This window comes from Eptesicus fuscus, chromosome 23 (assembly GCF_027574615.1).
Source record: "Eptesicus fuscus isolate TK198812 chromosome 23, DD_ASM_mEF_20220401, whole genome shotgun sequence".
In the NCBI taxonomy this organism is placed as follows: domain Eukaryota; kingdom Metazoa; phylum Chordata; class Mammalia; order Chiroptera; family Vespertilionidae; genus Eptesicus; species Eptesicus fuscus.
In genome coordinates, this window is record NC_072495.1 from 10,130,099 (window position 1) to 10,147,901 (window position 17,803).

At 42.3% G+C, this 17,803-nt stretch overlaps 1 protein-coding gene and 1 non-coding gene across 3 annotated transcripts in view; both read left to right on the top strand.

Annotated features, from left to right (window-relative positions):
* The first annotated feature begins 233 nt into the window (after positions 1 to 233).
* PPTC7 (protein phosphatase targeting COQ7) overlaps positions 234 to 17,803 on the top strand; it is a 41,386-nt gene continuing 23,816 nt past the window's right edge. For both annotated transcript variants that reach the window (XM_008142716.3, XM_028147203.2), the window contains exon 1: positions 234 to 743. In XM_008142716.3, coding sequence (XP_008140938.1) covers positions 518 to 743 — 226 coding nt within the window. In that variant the 5' untranslated portion in view covers positions 234 to 517. The remainder of the gene's footprint in view (positions 744 to 17,803) is intronic.
* LOC114231958 (U6 spliceosomal RNA) lies at positions 8,065 to 8,175 on the top strand. Its single transcript, XR_003617993.2, has one exon. It is a non-coding gene; the product is annotated as a U6 spliceosomal RNA (small nuclear RNA).

Sequence of the window (17,803 nt, forward strand, 5' to 3'; positions counted from 1 at the left end):
TAGATCCCACGTCTAGGGGAAATCCTCGAAGTCCTGGATGCTGGGCAGTGAAGTAAAAAGCGACTACAATTCCCAGGAGACATTGCGTCCACACCCTCTGCGCACTCTCGAGCTGGGTGATTGCGAAGGGCACCGAGCCCGAGGGGCGGGGCTTGGGCATAAGCCGCGAATAATGGGCGGGGCTATGGGCGGGGGCATAGAGGGGGCGGTGCTCCCGGCGCGGCCCGGAACACGCTAGTGGAGCGGAAGATGGCGGCGGCAGCGGTGGCTGCAGCCGGGATCCCAGTCGGGCTGAGGCGGAGGTGCCGCCGGCTTTGACCTCGCTCTGGCTCCGGTGCGCGCGGCGGGGCGTGTGCGAGGCTCCGCGAGGCGGGCACGGGCGGCGGCAGTGACCGCGCGCCGCCCTGAGGAGCGCCCGAGCGGCGGCGCGGCTGCGGCTGAAGAGAGAACCGGCTCCGGGCCTCCGCGTCCTCCTGCTTCTCGGGCCCCCCGCCTCCTTGGGGGGGCGGCGGCGGCGATGTTCTCGGTCCTCTCGTACGGGCGGCTGGTAGCCCGCGCCGTGCTCGGCGGCCTCTCGCAGACCGACCCCAGGGCCGGCGGCGGCGGCAGCGGCGGCGACTACGGGCTGGTGACGGCCGGCTGCGGCTTTGGCAAGGACTTCCGTAAGGGCCTCCTCAAGAAGGGTGCGTGCTACGGGGACGACGCGTGCTTCGTGGCCCGGCACCGTTCAGCGGACGTACTTGGTGAGTCCCCTGGCCCGGCTCTCCCACCCCAGCCCGGAATCCGCCTTTTGGGGACTCCCCTGCTCGAGAGAGACTTCCCTCTTCTCTTTGGGCAGCGAGAGGAGCCCGAGAGCCAGTAGTAGTTCTCTTGTAGGGAGCGCTTACTATGTGCCAGGCGCCGTGCCAAGCGCTCGGAGGTGCATTTTCCGCTTGACCAACCCCCATTTTAGAGATGAGGAAACTGAGGCGCAGAGCGGTCAAGCCACGTTCTCAAGGTCATACAGCCTGAGAATGTGACCAGTTTGTTCGAGTTCAGAGCCGCACGCTTAGTCACTTGGCTGTGCCAGCCCTGGACGACCTCGTCCCTTCCCTCCCCGCCCCCCCCCCCGCCCCCAGACACCTGCAGGCTCGTAACCTCGCTCTTGTGCCCTCCCTCCGCCCTCCCTCCGCGTGTCCCGGGGATCTCTGCTTCTTCGAGTGATCCTGACGCCACAGCCCGGCCTGGGGCTGCTGGATCGCGAGCAGACAGACTGTCGTGAGCCCCACAGCCCCGCCGCATTCTTTCGCCGCCTCGATTGTGACCAGATCTCCATCCTTTTTCCGAGTCTTCCCGAGTCTCGCAGTGGGGGCCCCTGGCCTGGTGAAAAAACACTCACAGTGCGTTATCCCAAACTGTTCTTGCCCACTTGAGGTCACCGAGGGTGGAGGAAGAGTCTCCTTGATCCAAAATAGAATAGTCAAACCTTCTTCTAGACTGCAGCCAAGAAAGCCTTGAGAACTGGTAAAAGCCTTTGAGGCCACAGGTGCTTCCCAAGGACTATTCCTGTTACACCTTTGGAGGTGGGAGACTAGGGTGAGAGCTTGCAGAAAGGGCTAGATATAGATCACAAACTTTACCATAATGTACGTCTGTAGAGACCATGTATATGCCATAGAATCCTATGCCATTACGTGTCTTTTAATAAAGCACTTTGAAATTGAAGGACATGCTGTCATTGAACTTGGGTTCAAATGTCACTTTGGTTTCACTTCTCAGGTGAGATTGAGTTTTTGATTACTTTAAACTTCATATGCCGAGGCAAAGTTTGGCATTGGAACAAATGGTCCTGTAACTTTTTATGACAATAATTACTTTTTAATTTGATCTCAGAGTAACTGCCTATTATCTTTGCTTCTACTACATGTAATATTGGTGAACATGTAACTGGAAAGGTTGCTCTCAATGTAATTTATGAATTACCCCATTACCCGGGTTAAACAAGTCATTTAATGTTTAAGCAACACTCTAGATGTTAACTTTTAAAAGAGAAAGACAGACTCCTTAGAAGGTTGAGGAGCTTGCAGATTGAAATGCTACAAATCTGAAGTCAATTTGACCTTGATTCAGTGTCTTTATTAAAAGGCTGTCAGTAGCTGTCTTTTTCTATCACATTTAGAAGTGCTTCACTCAATGAGCTTGTGACCTGTGCTGCTTTTTCAAATTGCAGTCATAGTGCAACAGGGTAAGGGATAATGAGCCACTAAGGTTCCCCCTTACAGATTTGCTATGTGCTGGCTTTTATGAAAGATTTGTGAAATTTTGGTCAAACCCATTTTGAAAAAACTATCAACATATCATCTTGGCAGAAACCTGGCCTAATTTGGTACTCAGCTTTGCAACTTACTAGCCCTGTGATTCTGTGGTTTTGGGCAAGAGTCTCTCAGCTCATTTTCCTCATCTAGACTAAAGGATGCAGGGAGTGGACTATCTGACCCTCAAGGAATTCCGACCATCAGATCATATTTTGTTTTGCTTTGAAATGACGGCACCCCTTGTTATTTTGCACCTCAAGTAGCAGACATTACTTCCTGTCTTATTCATATGGGCACCTCCAGTAGATTTCTTCTGTGTTATATCTGGCTTTAATCAGTGGTTCATAACTTCCGCTGGTGTGTAGTCTCTGAGAGTTTTTGAGTGCCCAAAGGCTCATTCAGGGAATTTACTGACTCCATGAAGTCCATCCATGTACTATCTAGAGGTCCATGCATGGGTTCCAGATTTTAAACCACAGCTTTATACCCCTCCTAAAAGGAATGCGGCCAGGCTTCTTCAACTATATTTGACAAAGAGCTATTTTAAAAGTGTGTGTGTGTGTTCTGTGCGAATCAGGGGGAGACGTTCTCTAGGACTGTCCTGTTGTTTTGGAGCTCTTCTGGAAAGTCATCTTGGAAGCCACCTGAAACAACTTATGTTGGCCTCATTTGTCTGATCTTTGACCTACGCAAACCAGTACTTACGATGGTGCCTTCTATCATCACAGGTCTGATTGTCTCTTGCTGTGAAAGAGATGATGAATCTCAGCGAGTCTTCAATACTGCTTTTTACTCTGGAAGTTGGAGTTTTAAACTGAATTGTATCAAAAGGTTATGTTGAATGATCATGTTAGTGTTTTGAACTTTCTAGTTCTATAGATAATTCATTTTGTTTGGATTGACACTGTTTATTGCTAATTATCTGTGGAACTCACTGGTCATCTAGGGCTACTTGACTGTGGAATGAAAGCTGTTTATTTTTTTCTGTATTAGAAAGGGAAAGCTGTTTTATTTTATTTTATTTTTTTTTAAAATATATTTTATTGATTTTCCACAGAGAGGAAGGGAGAGGGATAGAGAGCTAGAAACATCGATGAGAGAGAAACATCGACCAGCTGCCTCCTGCACACCCCCCCACCGGGGATGTGCCCGCAACCAATGTACATTCCTTGACCGGAATCGAACCTGGGACCTTTCAGTCCACAGACCGACGCTCTATCCACTGAGCCAAACCGGTTTCGGCAGAAAGCTGTTTTATTTTAATTTAGAATTGATCTGTTCTATTAGTCATGCAGTGACTAAAGGTATTTGATGCTTTATGGCATTTTTTAGAGTCCCACTGGATTTCTCTTAGGAAAAACCAACTATAATGGGTGTGGTGAGACATAGGAACCACTCCTATTCACTGGAAAGTTGGCCAAGGTGTTTTCTCTTTATTAGGTCCAACAGGAGTAAACCAGAACCAGGAGGAGCTGTTTGCACTTTTCTTTTTCCTTCTTCCCTGTAGTTAGTAGTTCTCTTACTCTATATAGTGTGGATGCCTAAGTCCACAAGAATATCAGAACTGCCTAGCGTGTAATTGCGGGAGCTGCCTAGTGTGTAATTACTGGGCCTCCCATAGCCCTAAGCTACTTAACAATAGAATTAAAGCCTGATGAGAGTTTAAGACTTAGTAACCTTGGAGTCCAGTTCTTTCGTTTTACTGATGAAAAAACGGTGTCCTACAGAGGATCAAATGACTTTGCTAAGGTTACTCCGATAGTTAATGGCAGAACTAGGGCTAGCACCAAGACCTTTCCGTTACAACACTGGTTAAGTTTTCTTTACAAGATATATGAATTCAAAACCAGTCTAACTTCAGCTATTGTTTATCCTTTTAATGCTTTTTCTGCTTAAGGGTGTGTGTGTGTTCACAACTTCTTTATTCACTCAATGACTCATAATTAAAATGCAACAACAAAAGCTCCTGCATACTAAACCACATTTGACTGAAATCACTTCTTTAAAGGATGGCAGCATGGTCTGTGCCATGTACATTCTGACCTTTGAATATTGAGTTGTAAAGTAATTCTTTTTAAAAAATATATTTTTATTGATTTCAGAGAGGAGGAAGAGAGAGGGAGCCAGGGAGATAGAAACATCAATGATGAGAGAGAGTCATGGATCGGCTGCCTCTTGCACGCCCCCTACTGGAGATTGAGCCCACAACCCAGGCATGTGCCCTTGACCGGAATCGAACCTTGGGACCCTCCAGTCCGCAGGCCGATACTTTATCCATTGAGCCAAACCAGCTACGGTTGTAAAATAATTCTTATAAAAGTGTGGGATGTTGATTTAAGCTTGATTTAACTTGAAACCTTAAAAAAAGAAAGACAGCAATTTCCTATTTTAGCCTTTGGACTTGATTTGGATTGTGGCCACGTGTTTTTGTGAGTAACACCAGTCTTAAAAGTAGTGGTTGAAAGGTACAAGGATTACATGAACAATGTCAAGATCAAAATTTTATTTAGGAAGTGAATAGATGAGGTAGAATTTGATGTTTTCCAACAGTCCATGATAATTTTAATATATTTGGTAGAACCTCCATATCTGAAAGTGAGTCTTCCTTTTAACAAAGTAGTCACCTTGGGAGAGTGTGTATGGGCAGTAATAGTAGCCTTTTAAAAAGTCCTCTGTGGAATTTCCCTCAGCTAGATTTCAAGCTGCATCAAGAAACCAGTCTTATTATTTTTATATTCATAATTTTTTTAAAGTAAAATTTTAGCCTGATATACCTGTTGCCTGTAGACATGATCCTGATTGAATTTTTAAAAATTGAGATAATAATTCACCTGCCATATCACTCAACTTTCAAAGTAAAAAATTCAGTGGCATTTCTTATATTCACAGGGTTGTACAACACCACCATTAACTTGTTTCAAAACATATTCATCACCCCAAAAGAAACTCCCTCCCCCTTAGGAGTCACTCCCTCAACTCCTGACAACAGAAATTAGATTCTGACTCCAGATTTGCCTATTTTGGACATCTCATGTATATGGAATTATGTCATATTTGATCTTTTGTGTCTGGCTTTTTTCACTTAGTATACTATTTTCAAGGTTCATCCACATTGTATGTATTAGTACTTCATTCCTTTTTATGGCCAAATAATATTCCATTGTATGGATATGCCACATTTTGTTCATTCATATATTAATGGAAATTGGGTAGTTTTCACTTTTTGGCTGTTGTGAATAGTGCTGCTATGACATTCATGTATAGGCTTTTGTGTGAACATATATTTTCCATTCTCTTGGGTATATACCTACAAATGGATCATTCTGGACATATTGTAACTCTAACTTTATGAGGAACATAATGTTTAATACATTTTTATATAGTTCTAATATAATTATTTTCTACAAGGGCAGTATTTTTTAATGGCAACAATCAGATATGTAAGTTCCAAGATCAGCAGTACTTTAAATATACCTGATTTCATAATAATCTATGTGATTATTCACAGTCAAGAGAAAATTGTGGAATGTTAAGGAAATGTGAGCGTAATGAGTTTAGTAAAAGAACCTTTTAGGATTCATAGAGATAGCGGGGTTTAAGAAGCCACTGATCAAAAAAAAGTTACTGACTAGTTGTTGCCTGTCTTTTCTGATCTGTCATTCTGTAATAAATAAGGTTACAGGATTGATGGAAGAAGAACTTTACTGTTTTATATTGTATTGTATTTTATTTTAGTTAACCCTCACCCCGAGATCTTTTTTCCATTGGTTTTTTTAGAAAGCACGGAGGGGAAGCGAGAGAAATATCAATGTAAGAGACACATACATTGGTTGCCTCCCGCACACGCCTGACCCGGGGGCCTGGGATCGAGCCTGCAACTGATGTAGGTGCCCTTGAATGGGAATCGAACCCGAGACTCTTCAATCCAGGGGCTGACACTAGCCAGTGAGCAAACCAACCAAGGCTGTTGTTATATTTTTTCTCATTTAAAAAAAAATTATGTGTGTGTGTGTGTGTGTGTGTATTTCAGAGAGGAAGGGAGAGGGAGAGAGAGAGATAAACATGAATGATGAGAGAGAATCACTGATCGGCTGCCTCCTGCACACCCCACAGTGGGGATTAAGACGGCAAATTGAGCATGTAACCTGATAGGGAATCGAACTGGTTCATAGGTTGATGCTCAACCACTGAGCCATGCTGGCTGGGTTGCTGTTATTTTTTTTAAACTCCTCCCTAATATTTTTTTCATTTTGCTGTGTAGATATATTGTACTTTTTTCATAGGTTCTTATAAGGCACATTATTTTTAAAGTAATTTCCTCATTTGTTATACTGTCAGAGCTACTTTTCCTTTTTTTTTTTAAATATATTTTATTGATTTTTTACAGAGAGGAAGGGAGAGGGATAGAGAGCTAGAAACATCAATGAGAGAGAATCATCGACCAGCTGCCTCCTGCACACCCGCTACCAGTGATGTGCCCGCAGCCAATGTACATGCCCTTGACTGGAATCGAACCTGGGACCTTTCAGTCCGCAGACCGACGCTCTATCCATTGAGCCAAACCGGTTTCGGCAGAGCTACTTTTCCTTTGTTCACAATCTTTTTTTCCTTTTTTTATTAAGTCTTCATACAAGGATATGTTTTTATTGGTTTTGAGAGAGAGAGAGATATATCAAGCCGACCAGGGATCAAACTGCAACCTTTTTGGTGCATAGGACGACACTCCAACCATCTCAGCCACCTAGCTAGGACCACAATAGTGTTTTTAAAGACAGCATGCTGCTGCCCTAACTGGTTTGGCTCAGTGGATAGAGCGTGGGCCTGCGGACTGAAAGGTCCCAGGTTCGATTCCGGTCAAGGGCATGTACCTTGGTTGCAGGCACGTCCCCAGTAGGAGGTGTGCAGGAGGCAGCTGATTGATGTTTCTCTCTCATCAATGTTTCTAACTATCCTTCTCCCTTCCTCTCTGTAAAAAATTAATAAAATATATTTAAAAAATTAAGACAGCATGCTGTGAATGAGATTTATCCCCTTTGCAAGTTTTCTTTAATAATTTTTTTCAATTACAGTTTACATTCAATATTATTTTGTTTTTGTTTATAATCTTTAATCTAGAGATTCTCGAATTTAGTTTTAAATTTTCCTAAATTCCAGCTTCTCTCTCAATTTGTTAATATCCTTAAAGGATTCTAGATGAATGTTTTTTGTAGAGCAAGTTAAATTTTAAAAGCATGACTTTTTATACTTTTCAGAAAATACATTTTTGTGAAAGGGTTAAAAGTTGTAGCAGAAGGTAGAAAGCAGATGTTATCTGGTTGTGGTGGGACCAGGGTTGGTTTTGGTGGCAGGGAGGGGACATGGATGGGAGGAGGCTGATCCCTGAACTTTAGCACTGCTTTTTTGAAACTGGGCAATACATAACCTGAATGGTTGCAACAGTATCCAAATGGAGTTTGTACTCCTGTGTGACTCAAGAGGCACTATATCAGGTTAGAGTATTTGACCTACAACTCTGTCCTTTGAATAAACGCTTATGTCAAATTCAAGCTAAATGTCAAATTCATTTTACTTAGCTTAGGTCCTTGTGCTTTTTAGAGGGGCCTCACCTGGGGCTTTAGATTCAGAATTTTCATGAAAATGCTTTGGGAAAGTAAGTTAAGAATATTTTCTTTTCAAATAAATTTGACATTTCAAACCAGAAATTCTAGCCAGTTGAAAAATGGTGTGCCTTGTGATTTTCCCTTTCAAAGTCTCATTTTAAGAATTGGGGGTGCTCGCTTCAGCAGCACATATACTAAAATTGGAATGATACAGAGAAGATTAGCATGGCCCCTGTGCAAGGATCACACACACACACACACACACACACACACACAGAATTGGGGCCCTGGATTATTTTTCATGTAGTTAGTAATAAAACTTAGTACTTTATCTTGTTTGGGAATTGTTCCATATTTTAAAAATCTGTTAGTTTCTATCTCCCCGAGATCCAATTTTTTCCTATTACTAAACAATTCACACAATTCACAGAATTGCATCGTAAATCAAGACTTTTTGCAAAAGCTGACCCACTGCAGAGAATGTGGGGCTGTTAACACATACTCATTTAAACGTGAGTTGGCAAGTGGCACAGCTCTTGCAATTTCATTTAAAAGTTTAAAAAAGAAAAGATACTAAATGTTTTAGAATAAGATCCCAAACAGGATTTTGGATGGATTGAGGTGGGAGTTGGGGAGCAATAGTAGCTTTTATTTATTTTAATATATTTTTATTGATCTCAAAGAGGGAGAGGGGAGAGAGAGAGAGAAACATCAATGATGAGAGAGAATCATTGATTGGCTGCCTCCTGCACGCCCCCTACTGGGAATTGAGCCAGCAACCCGGACATATGCCCTTGACTGGAATTGATCCTGGGACCTTTCAGTCCACAGGCTGATGCTCTATCCACTGAGCCAAACCAGCTAAGGCTTATTTAATCTTTTAAGTATGAAATAACTGCTCTTCTTTCCACTCAATCTGTTCCCTCATCTATAAAGTTGGCTCATCAATAAGGGCAGTACAGCTAGTATAATATTTGGGACTTGAACCTAAATTTCCTGCCTACATGTCTAGTGATTTTAAATAAGTGGTTTTGCTTTGTGTGGGGACTTGAACCTAAATTTCCTGCCTGCATGTCTAGTGTTTTTAAAAGTGGTTTTGCTTTGTGTGTATAAAAGTATAAAAAAGTAACACATGTTCAGAAAAGCACAGTATAAAACATCTGTAACTCATAATTCAAACTATAGTCTGTGTGGTTTCCTCAGCCATTGTGTATATACAATTTTATGTATACACATTATTAAATGAAGATTACACATTATGTGTTCTTCTATGATGTTATTTTATGTTGTGTAAATTTAGCATATTTCCATACTGATAAGCATAACTGCGTCATACTTCACTGCAGTATAACCCCATAATTTATCTAACCAGTCCTCTATTTTTAGTTATTTAGATTATTTCCAATTTTCTGTTGTTGCAAGTAACACTAGAATAAATATGTCTGCATCTGAATACTTACTTAGGATAAGTTCCTCGAAGAGGCGTTCCTGAGTGTCAAAGGCTATGAACATTTGCAAGGCCTCTTATATAAATATTAGCATAGGTCCCTCCAGAAAGATTATGCTAATTTATACTTTTCTAATTACTATGAAATTGCTCTCATCAATAAGCTTATTGTTGATCTTGAGTCTGTCGTATTTGACAATTTATAAATTTACTAGGTTCTTAAACAATTGTTTTAGAGGTGAATAAGTTTGTTGCTGGTGAATAGTTCTAGAATTGATTGAATTGTTGGTATGAATCCCAAGGACTACAAAATGACTCAAAAACTCTGCCAGAGACTACAAGTGACTTACTACAAAGAATGCTTTCTGTTGAAGGATCCAGTACTATTTTGACTCAGACCAATTCCAACACATTTGTGCACTTATTATTTTTTTACTCATTAACAGTCTATTTTGAAAAGAAAGAGAATTTATTTCTTGTTATACTACTATGATTGTACATTTTGATCTTTCAAGGGTGCCATCATCCAGGAAGTTATACTACTATGATTGTACATTTTGATCTTTCAAGGGTGCCATCATCCAGGAAGTTTTTTACTTAATCAAGGATTAATTTGTGTTGTCATTTGAGATGGATGCAAATGGTTAGCTGTGCTGAATGAAGCACACAAGAAGTGCTGCTGTTTTCACATCAGTGTTTGAATAGGAAAATAGATTTGAGCTATTTGCATAAGAGCTAGAAAACTGTTCAAGTCCTGTAGGTTGACCACTAATTGTTAATATGGTCATTAGTGTTTCTATGAGATAAGAAAGTCTAAACAGCGATGTCTTATGTGTGTGTTGTTTGAAAAAATCCACTTCTCCTGTTTCTTTAGTGGCAGCTTTGATCTTATTGATTTTCATGCTCATGTACTCTGAATTCACTGAACAATCAATCGGCAATCTTTGGATAACAAGGTTAGTATGTTTTGTGAATACATTTTATACATACAAATTTATTTACAGATAATTTGAATTTACTGAAGTCAATTAATACTAATCTATAACTTTTATCACAATTTCAAATTGAAGAAAATGGTTGACCTGACTTTTTGTTACAGGCTTAAAGGAGAAAAGCTTTTCCATCTAAGTCAGGTGGTTAAACAGGCTCCCTTTTCTTGGAGTGTGACTTAGAATCTCGGAATTTTAGATGTTAAAAAAAAAGGAACTCTTGAGAGAATTTGTCCTTCTGCCCCTTATTCCACAAGAAAACTAAAGCTTAGAGAAGCGTTTTGACCAGTCTTCTACAGCCAGTAAGTGTCAAAGAAAGCAGGTAGTGCTGTCATCTCCAGACTGTTTTTCAGGCTTCTTTCAATCAGGCCTTCTTTTGACTGTGAGAGGAGCATCTTGTAGCCAGCTTTAACCCAGAGCACAATACTTTGTGGAACCCTAGGATTAGATAATGAGTTCATTCTCTTTTTGGAGTTCTTCATAACAGTTGGTATACCAGAGTATTGGTATTCTAACTTTTCAGTACAGTCAACTGGATTCATTGTTTACTGGTTGTTTCCTGTTAGTTCCTGACAGGTGCTGTGGAGAAGACCAAGAACAAAACAGATTTCAGCCCTGAAGTTTCATAGGCTGGTGGGAAAGGCGCATATACACAGGAATAGTATAAAAGAATACACACACATTAGATTTTTGTGAAAGCATGGAGTCAGGCCTCAGGAGATGGGTACATTGAGGCAATTGAGGAGGAGAATGGTAAGGCTGTCTGGTTTGAGGGATCAGCAACAGCAAAGAAGAAGATTCCCCAAACAATAGATGTTTATAGCAAGAGAATAGTTTGGAGTGGGGTGGGAATGGGAGGGCGGTTGAGAATTGATGTTAGAAAATATAGGTTGACCAAATTGTTGAAGGTCATAATTGTCAGGTTAAGGAATTGAGTGTTGTTTTGCTTTTTTGGTAGGAAACTATAAATGTTTTTGCTTTTGTTGATTTTGGTTTGGTTTGGCTGTTTTGAAAAGGCAGCAGGTTCAGATGGTACAGAATTCAAAAGGTATTCAAAATTAAAAAGGGTGCACAGTAAAGTTTTCCTGTCACCGTGACCTCCTAGCTGCAAAGTTCTTATCCCGAAAGAACCAGTGTTATCAGTTTCTTGTGTACCTTCTAAAGAATGTTTTTATATATAAAAGTAAGTAAGTTTATATATAGGGAAGGTATTTGACTAGAAGAGTAACATGGACATAGCAATCTTGTTAAAAAATGGTAGAGGGTGTAATAGGAGAACAGGAGGCAAAAGACCAATCAGGAAGCTACTGAAATAGTCTTTGCTATAAAGGGCTTTAACTAGGGCAGTGAAAAGTAGTTGGCCTGCAGACATAGAATCAGCAGGACCAAAAAAGGGTGAAAGAGAAAGAGGAATTGAAGTTGATTTTGAGATTTTGAATCTGATAACTTCCTTAAGGTTTCTAGCCTTGAGGTGTATGTGGGTTTGACTGCCATTAATTGGATTAGGAAATGCAAGAGAAGGATTAAGTTTGGGAATAGAAACAGGGAATTACTTGGTTCAAGAGGCTTTCAGAGACAGAATCACCTGGCTTGAAGAATGTTTGTGTCCAGTTGGCCTTTACTAAGTCCTGGATGTTCTAGCAGTGAGTCATTAGAATCTCCTCTACAGTTTGGTTTTCATACTTTGCTAAAAGGCCTGGGCCCACTCTGAGCATTCTGACTCAGAAAGTGGGGCTTGGGTTCAAAAGTAATCTCAATGTGCAGTAAGAATCGAAAACTGTTGTGCCAGTTACCAGGTCAGCACACAGGGATGAAAAGGTGGTTAGCAGTGTGAAAGAAACTCAGTCCTGAAGGTGGTCACAATATGAAGAGGGAGAAATAAGAAAGTCATGATAGAGGTGCTGTGATTAATAGTGATCTAAGAAAATGGTTAGGTCTGCTTATGTATAACTAGTTGTTATAAGATTTCCCATTTAAAATGAGAAATTTCTAAGTCTGAACCATGGCACATAGTAGGCAGCAGGCATTTAAGAGGTATCTATATATATAAAAGCCTGAGTGACCGACCGTCTGACTGTCTGACCATCCAACTGTCTGACTGGTAGCTATGACACACAATGACCACCAGAGGGCATATGCTCTGTCCGGTAGCTATGACACACACTGACGACCAGGGGGCAGACGTTCAACACAGGAGCTGCTGAACTGTGGTGTCTTGACAGCTGCAGTTCTCGGCTGACATACCCCTAACCAGAGAGGAGGGAGCCCAATTCCGGGATGCATCACCCGAGAACCGCCCTCTCGCAATCCAGGACCCCTCGGGGGATGTTGGAGAGTTGATTTTGCCTCAGTCCCCTCAAGCCAGGTTGAGGGACCCCACCGGTGCACAAATCCCCGGGCCTCTAGTTTGTTAAGTAAGATTACTTCAGCGTCAATTCTGGAGAAAGAAAACTAATTCATTTCTTTAAAGTACAGGTGATTTTTTTTCTTGTGTGTTTTTTGGATACAAATATATGTTCCTTAGTGCTTGAAAATGTTATTGTTGGCCCACCCAGAGTGGCTTAGTGGTTAAGTGTTGACCTATGAACCAGGACATTAGGGTTCAATTCCCGGTCAGGCCATATACCCGGGCTTGATAGGAGGCAGCTAATCAATGAATCTCTCACATTATGGATGTTTCTATCTCTCTCTCCATCTCCCTAACTTTCTGAAATCAATAAAAATATATTTGAAAAGCCCAGCTGGTGTGGCTCAGTAGTTGAGCATCAACCTATGAGCCAGGCGATCACAGTTTGATTCCCAGTCAGGCTCAATCCCTAGTATGGGGCGTGCAGGAGGCAGCCAATCAATGATTCTCTCTCATCATTGATGTTTCTATTTCTACCTCTCCCTTTCTCTCTGAAATTAAAAATATATATATTTATTAAAAAATATTTTAAAAAAGATAAAGTTATTGTTAAATGTTTAATGGAATATTGAATGGTGGTGGATGTGTGACTGGGAAAGATGAATGGACAACTCATCTTTTATACACTATCTGTGAGTGGAGTTATCTTTTGGTTGTCATCACAGACCAGTGCTTGTAAAGCTTGTAGCCTACAAATACTGGTCAAATACTTTTTTCTGATTGCTACAGGCTACACTGCTCCAAATCGTGTTATTTGGACTTTCTTAAAGACAGGCATAACTCATCCTATATAATAAAAGACTAATATGCAAATCGACCAAATGGTGGAATGACCAGTTGCTATGACACGCACGGACCACCAGGGGCAGACACTCAATGCTGGAGCTGCCCCCTGGTGGTCAGTGCGCTCTCACGGGGAGCACCGCTCAGCCAGAAGCCGGGGTCATGGCTGGCTAGCACAGGGATGGTGGCGGGAGCCTCTCCTGCCTCCGCGGCAGCGCTAAGGATGTCTAACTGACAGCTTAGGCCCTCTCCCTGTGGGTTCTCCCGAGGGCACCCAGACTGAGAGAGGGTGCAGGCCGGGCTGAGGGACACCCCACCTCCCCCGAGAGCATGAATTTCATGCAGCAGGCCTTTACATATTAGCTGCCAGCTGAGCACTGTGGCAGGCTCTGTTAACACATTATTTAGCTCCTCACACCAACGTTGTGTTGCCCATGATATTATTCTCATTTATGGGTGAAAATACTGAGGGTTAGAGAGCTGCCCAAGGACACCTAGTCCTGGAGCTAGAATTTGAACCCAGATCTGACACTTGCCAGCAAGATGACGAGACCTAGGTTTTTATCTTCCTGAAGGAAAGATTTCAATCAAGAGATAAAGTGTAGCAAAGCAAGAGAGAATTTATTGGCTACAGCAAAAACACACTTAGAACAGTGAAACAAGGAAGGGCATAGAAAAAGCAACAGGAAAGCTTTGGCTCACTGGGAAGTCAGGGAAAAGGGGGCCTTGGAGGTTCAGGGGGCTAGCCTGGGATGAACTGCTACTGCCCACTGCTCCCCTGGTTGCAAGTCCGGTGGGGTTCCTTAGAGTGTAGGGCAGTGATGGCGAACCTATGACACGCATAGCCATTTCTGATGACACACGGCCGCTGAGGCGGCCGCATGCCGAGGATGAAACATTTGTGAAATAATGTTTTTTCCTCAAAGTGACACTACCCGAGTTATGCTCAGTTTTTTGGTGAAGTTTGACACACCAAGCTCAAAAGGTTGCCCATCACTGGTGTAGGGGATACATGCCTGTGTGGGATGAAGAGAGGGAAGGGAATGGTATGGGTGTGCTCCCCTGGGACAGAGCTCAAGCTGAGTCCCTTATGTTGAGGCTATTTATTGCAGGTGGGAATCTTAGGGGAGGCCTCAGGGGAGGGTCTCAATGGAATATTCATCAGCTTTCCAGGTGAGCTCTTTCAGGGTCACGGTCTCCACTGATTGGTCAGTGCTGAGGCAGGGGGTCCTGAGTCAGTGCAGCTGGTCCTGAGGTAGCCATTTGTCTGTTTTTGCTGTTTTTTGGGGCCTGGAGCTGAAATACAACTGAGGCCTAGATGTTATATTTAGGGAGGAAAATGTGTGTGTGTGTGGGGGGGGGGGGGGGAGGGTGTCTGAATCTCATGAGGTTACCTCTTGTTTTCCCAGTTTTGCCCCTTGCCAGGTACCCAGGGCTTTCCGCCCTGGTGACCTTCTGCATCTGATTCATTGTCCTTTCCCTGCTCATGTCTAACTGCCTATAACAACTCCAAAACTATCTGCTGTGCTTTTGCCCAGTCTCTGTACACTACCTTTCAAGTAAAAAATTACCATTTTAAACTTTGTTTTACTGAGATGATTTTTGCTGAGTTTGAATACTACTTAGTTATTAGCTATTCTTAGGCTAATAATTGAGCAAAGCCCCACAATTAAAGCAGTGATGGCCTCATTGAGTCTTGTTGAGCTAGTCTGTGGGCCACAAGGACTTTGGTGGCCTTAGGCCAGTCCTTTCCTTCTGGGGACCTCCTAAAAGCCTTAACTCCTGCAGTGCATTGTTTGAGCTGATTGCTAGTGAGAAGTTCCTGGCCATCTGTATATATAAAAGCCTAAGTGACCATTTCAACCAAACAACTGGAACGTCAGGTCAACCAGTCGCTATGACATGCACTGACCACCAGGGGACAGATGCTCAATGTAGGAGCTGCCCCCGGTTGTCAGTACACTCCCACAGCAGGAGCGCTGCTCAGCCAGAAGCCTGTCCTGCCTCCGTAGCAGCGCTAAGGAGCGGTGAGCCAAGTGGTAAGGAGCGAGCACGTAGGCAGTTAGGAGCAAGGGGTCCCAGATTGTGAGGGCGCAGACCAGGCTGAGGGACACCCCCCTCCGCCCCCTACCCTCATCCCCGCAGGATTTCTTGCATTGGGCCCCTAGTGGTGTAATAAGCATTTACCTGAAGGGAAGGTTTCTTTTCTCTGAAAGCTCTATCCTCACCTTTATTACTTGATTTGTACTATATCCATATTAGTCACAATCATAGGTAACTGCCGGAAATGCCTGTCTCTTCAACCTCCTCCCTCATAACTCAAGTTTTTATAACTTTAATATTTTTCTGATTCTTTCAGCTAGTTGTAATCTGATCTTCCTTGCTTTTGTTTTTTTTGATGTATATGTACTTTGGTTTATTATAGCCATTTATCTTAAACCTCTCCAAGCGCTCTTTCCCTACCACAATCACCGGCACTTGCTTTTAAGTTCCTGTGGGCAGGAAATCTTTTATTATATGTAAATTTCTTAGCTGCCTTTTGCCACGTCTTGCACATAGAAAATGTTCAATAAAACATGTTAGATAACTTTTAATATTGAATTTAAGTGTATAATGTAGCTCCAACTGTATTTATAGTTTTTGTCATCCCTTCCATGAAGGTAACAGGTATTCATTACCAAAAAAATGGGAAAGTGTGGAAAATAAAAAGAAGGGGAAAAAATTACTTGTCCTTCCCTGGCTGGTGTGGCTCAGTAGTTGGGGCATCATTTGTACATTGAAAGGCCATGGGTTCAGTTCCTGGTCAGGGCACATGCCCAGGTTGTGGGTTTGATTGGGGTGCATACGGGAGGCAACCAGTTAATATTTCTCTCTCCCTTTCCCTTCCTCTCTCTCTAAAATCAATAAAAAAATATCCATGGGTAAGGATTTTAAAAATTTACTTGTTCTACCACTCAAAGACCATTACTTAACTAAACAATATGTAGGGGAACATAAGTAGCGTTTAGAAAGTAAGTGTACACTTGGCTGGCTTATTCAAAGGAATTATGTTTTCATTTTTTAAAAAAGCCCAGCCGGCGTAGCTCATTGGTTGAGTATTGATCTATGAATCAGGAGGTCACAGTTTGATTCCCAGTCAGGGCACATCCCTGGGTTGCAGGCTCGATCCCCAGTTGGAGTTGTGTAGGAGGTAGCTAATCAATGACTCACTCTCATCAGTGATGTTTCTCTCTCTCTCCCCCTCTCCCTTCCTCTCTGAAATAAATAAAAATATATTTTAAAAAATAAAGAGGGCCAGTGTAGCTCAGTTGGGTAGGTGTTGTCCCGTGCACCAAAAGGTCACAGGTTCGATTCCTGGTCAGGGCACATGCCCAGGTTGGCGGCTCCAGTAGGGGGTATGCAGGAGGCAGCCAATTGATGTTTTGCTCTCACATCGCTGTTTCTCTCTCTCCCTCTCCCTCTCTCTCTAAAAAAAAATTCAATAAAAAAAAACTTTTAAAGGCATTTTTGCCCTAGCCAGTTTGGCTCAGTGGATAGAATGTCGGTCTGCAGACCAAAGGGTCCGGAATTTGATTCAGGTCAAGGGCACGTACCTTGGTTGCAGGCTCCTCCCCGGCCAGCCGGGGCCCTGGTCAGGGCTCATGCAGGAGGCAACCAATCAGTGTGTTTCTCTCACATCGATGTTTCTGTCTTTCCCTCTCTTCCACTCTAAAAATCAATGGAAAAATATCCTCGAGTGAGGATTAAAAATAAAATAAAAAAACAAAACAAAAAAGGCATTTTTGATCTGGGCTACATGTGACTTTTTTTTTTTTTAATATTAGGTTAACCTTTAAGACCATAATTCTAGATCTGATCTTATAGATCTATAATCTTATAATCAGGAAAAATTTTCTCTTAGCCTAAAGGGCCAATACAAATAGGTACCCATCAGATAGCTGGACTTAATTGCTGTTACTTTCTTATTTAAATGTTAAGTTATTAGTGTTATATAACATTTCCTAATATCTAGAAAAACTAACCAGCCTCAGCATTAATAGAAGCCCTTAATTTTGTATCACACTAAGGGCCCTTCCTCTACTATTCATAACTTACCATAAGTGTGGCTCCCAGATGATTTGTCTGTTGCTTCCTCCTGACCTAAAAACATTGCTATCAGCATTTAGCATTTCAGGAAGATACTGTTGCAGCTCAAAGGAGTGAAGTGACCTATTCTGTGACTTCACCTTCAACTCTGCAGTTTGTGTGGTAGGGAGGCAGTGATTCATACCCCAGTCTGTGAG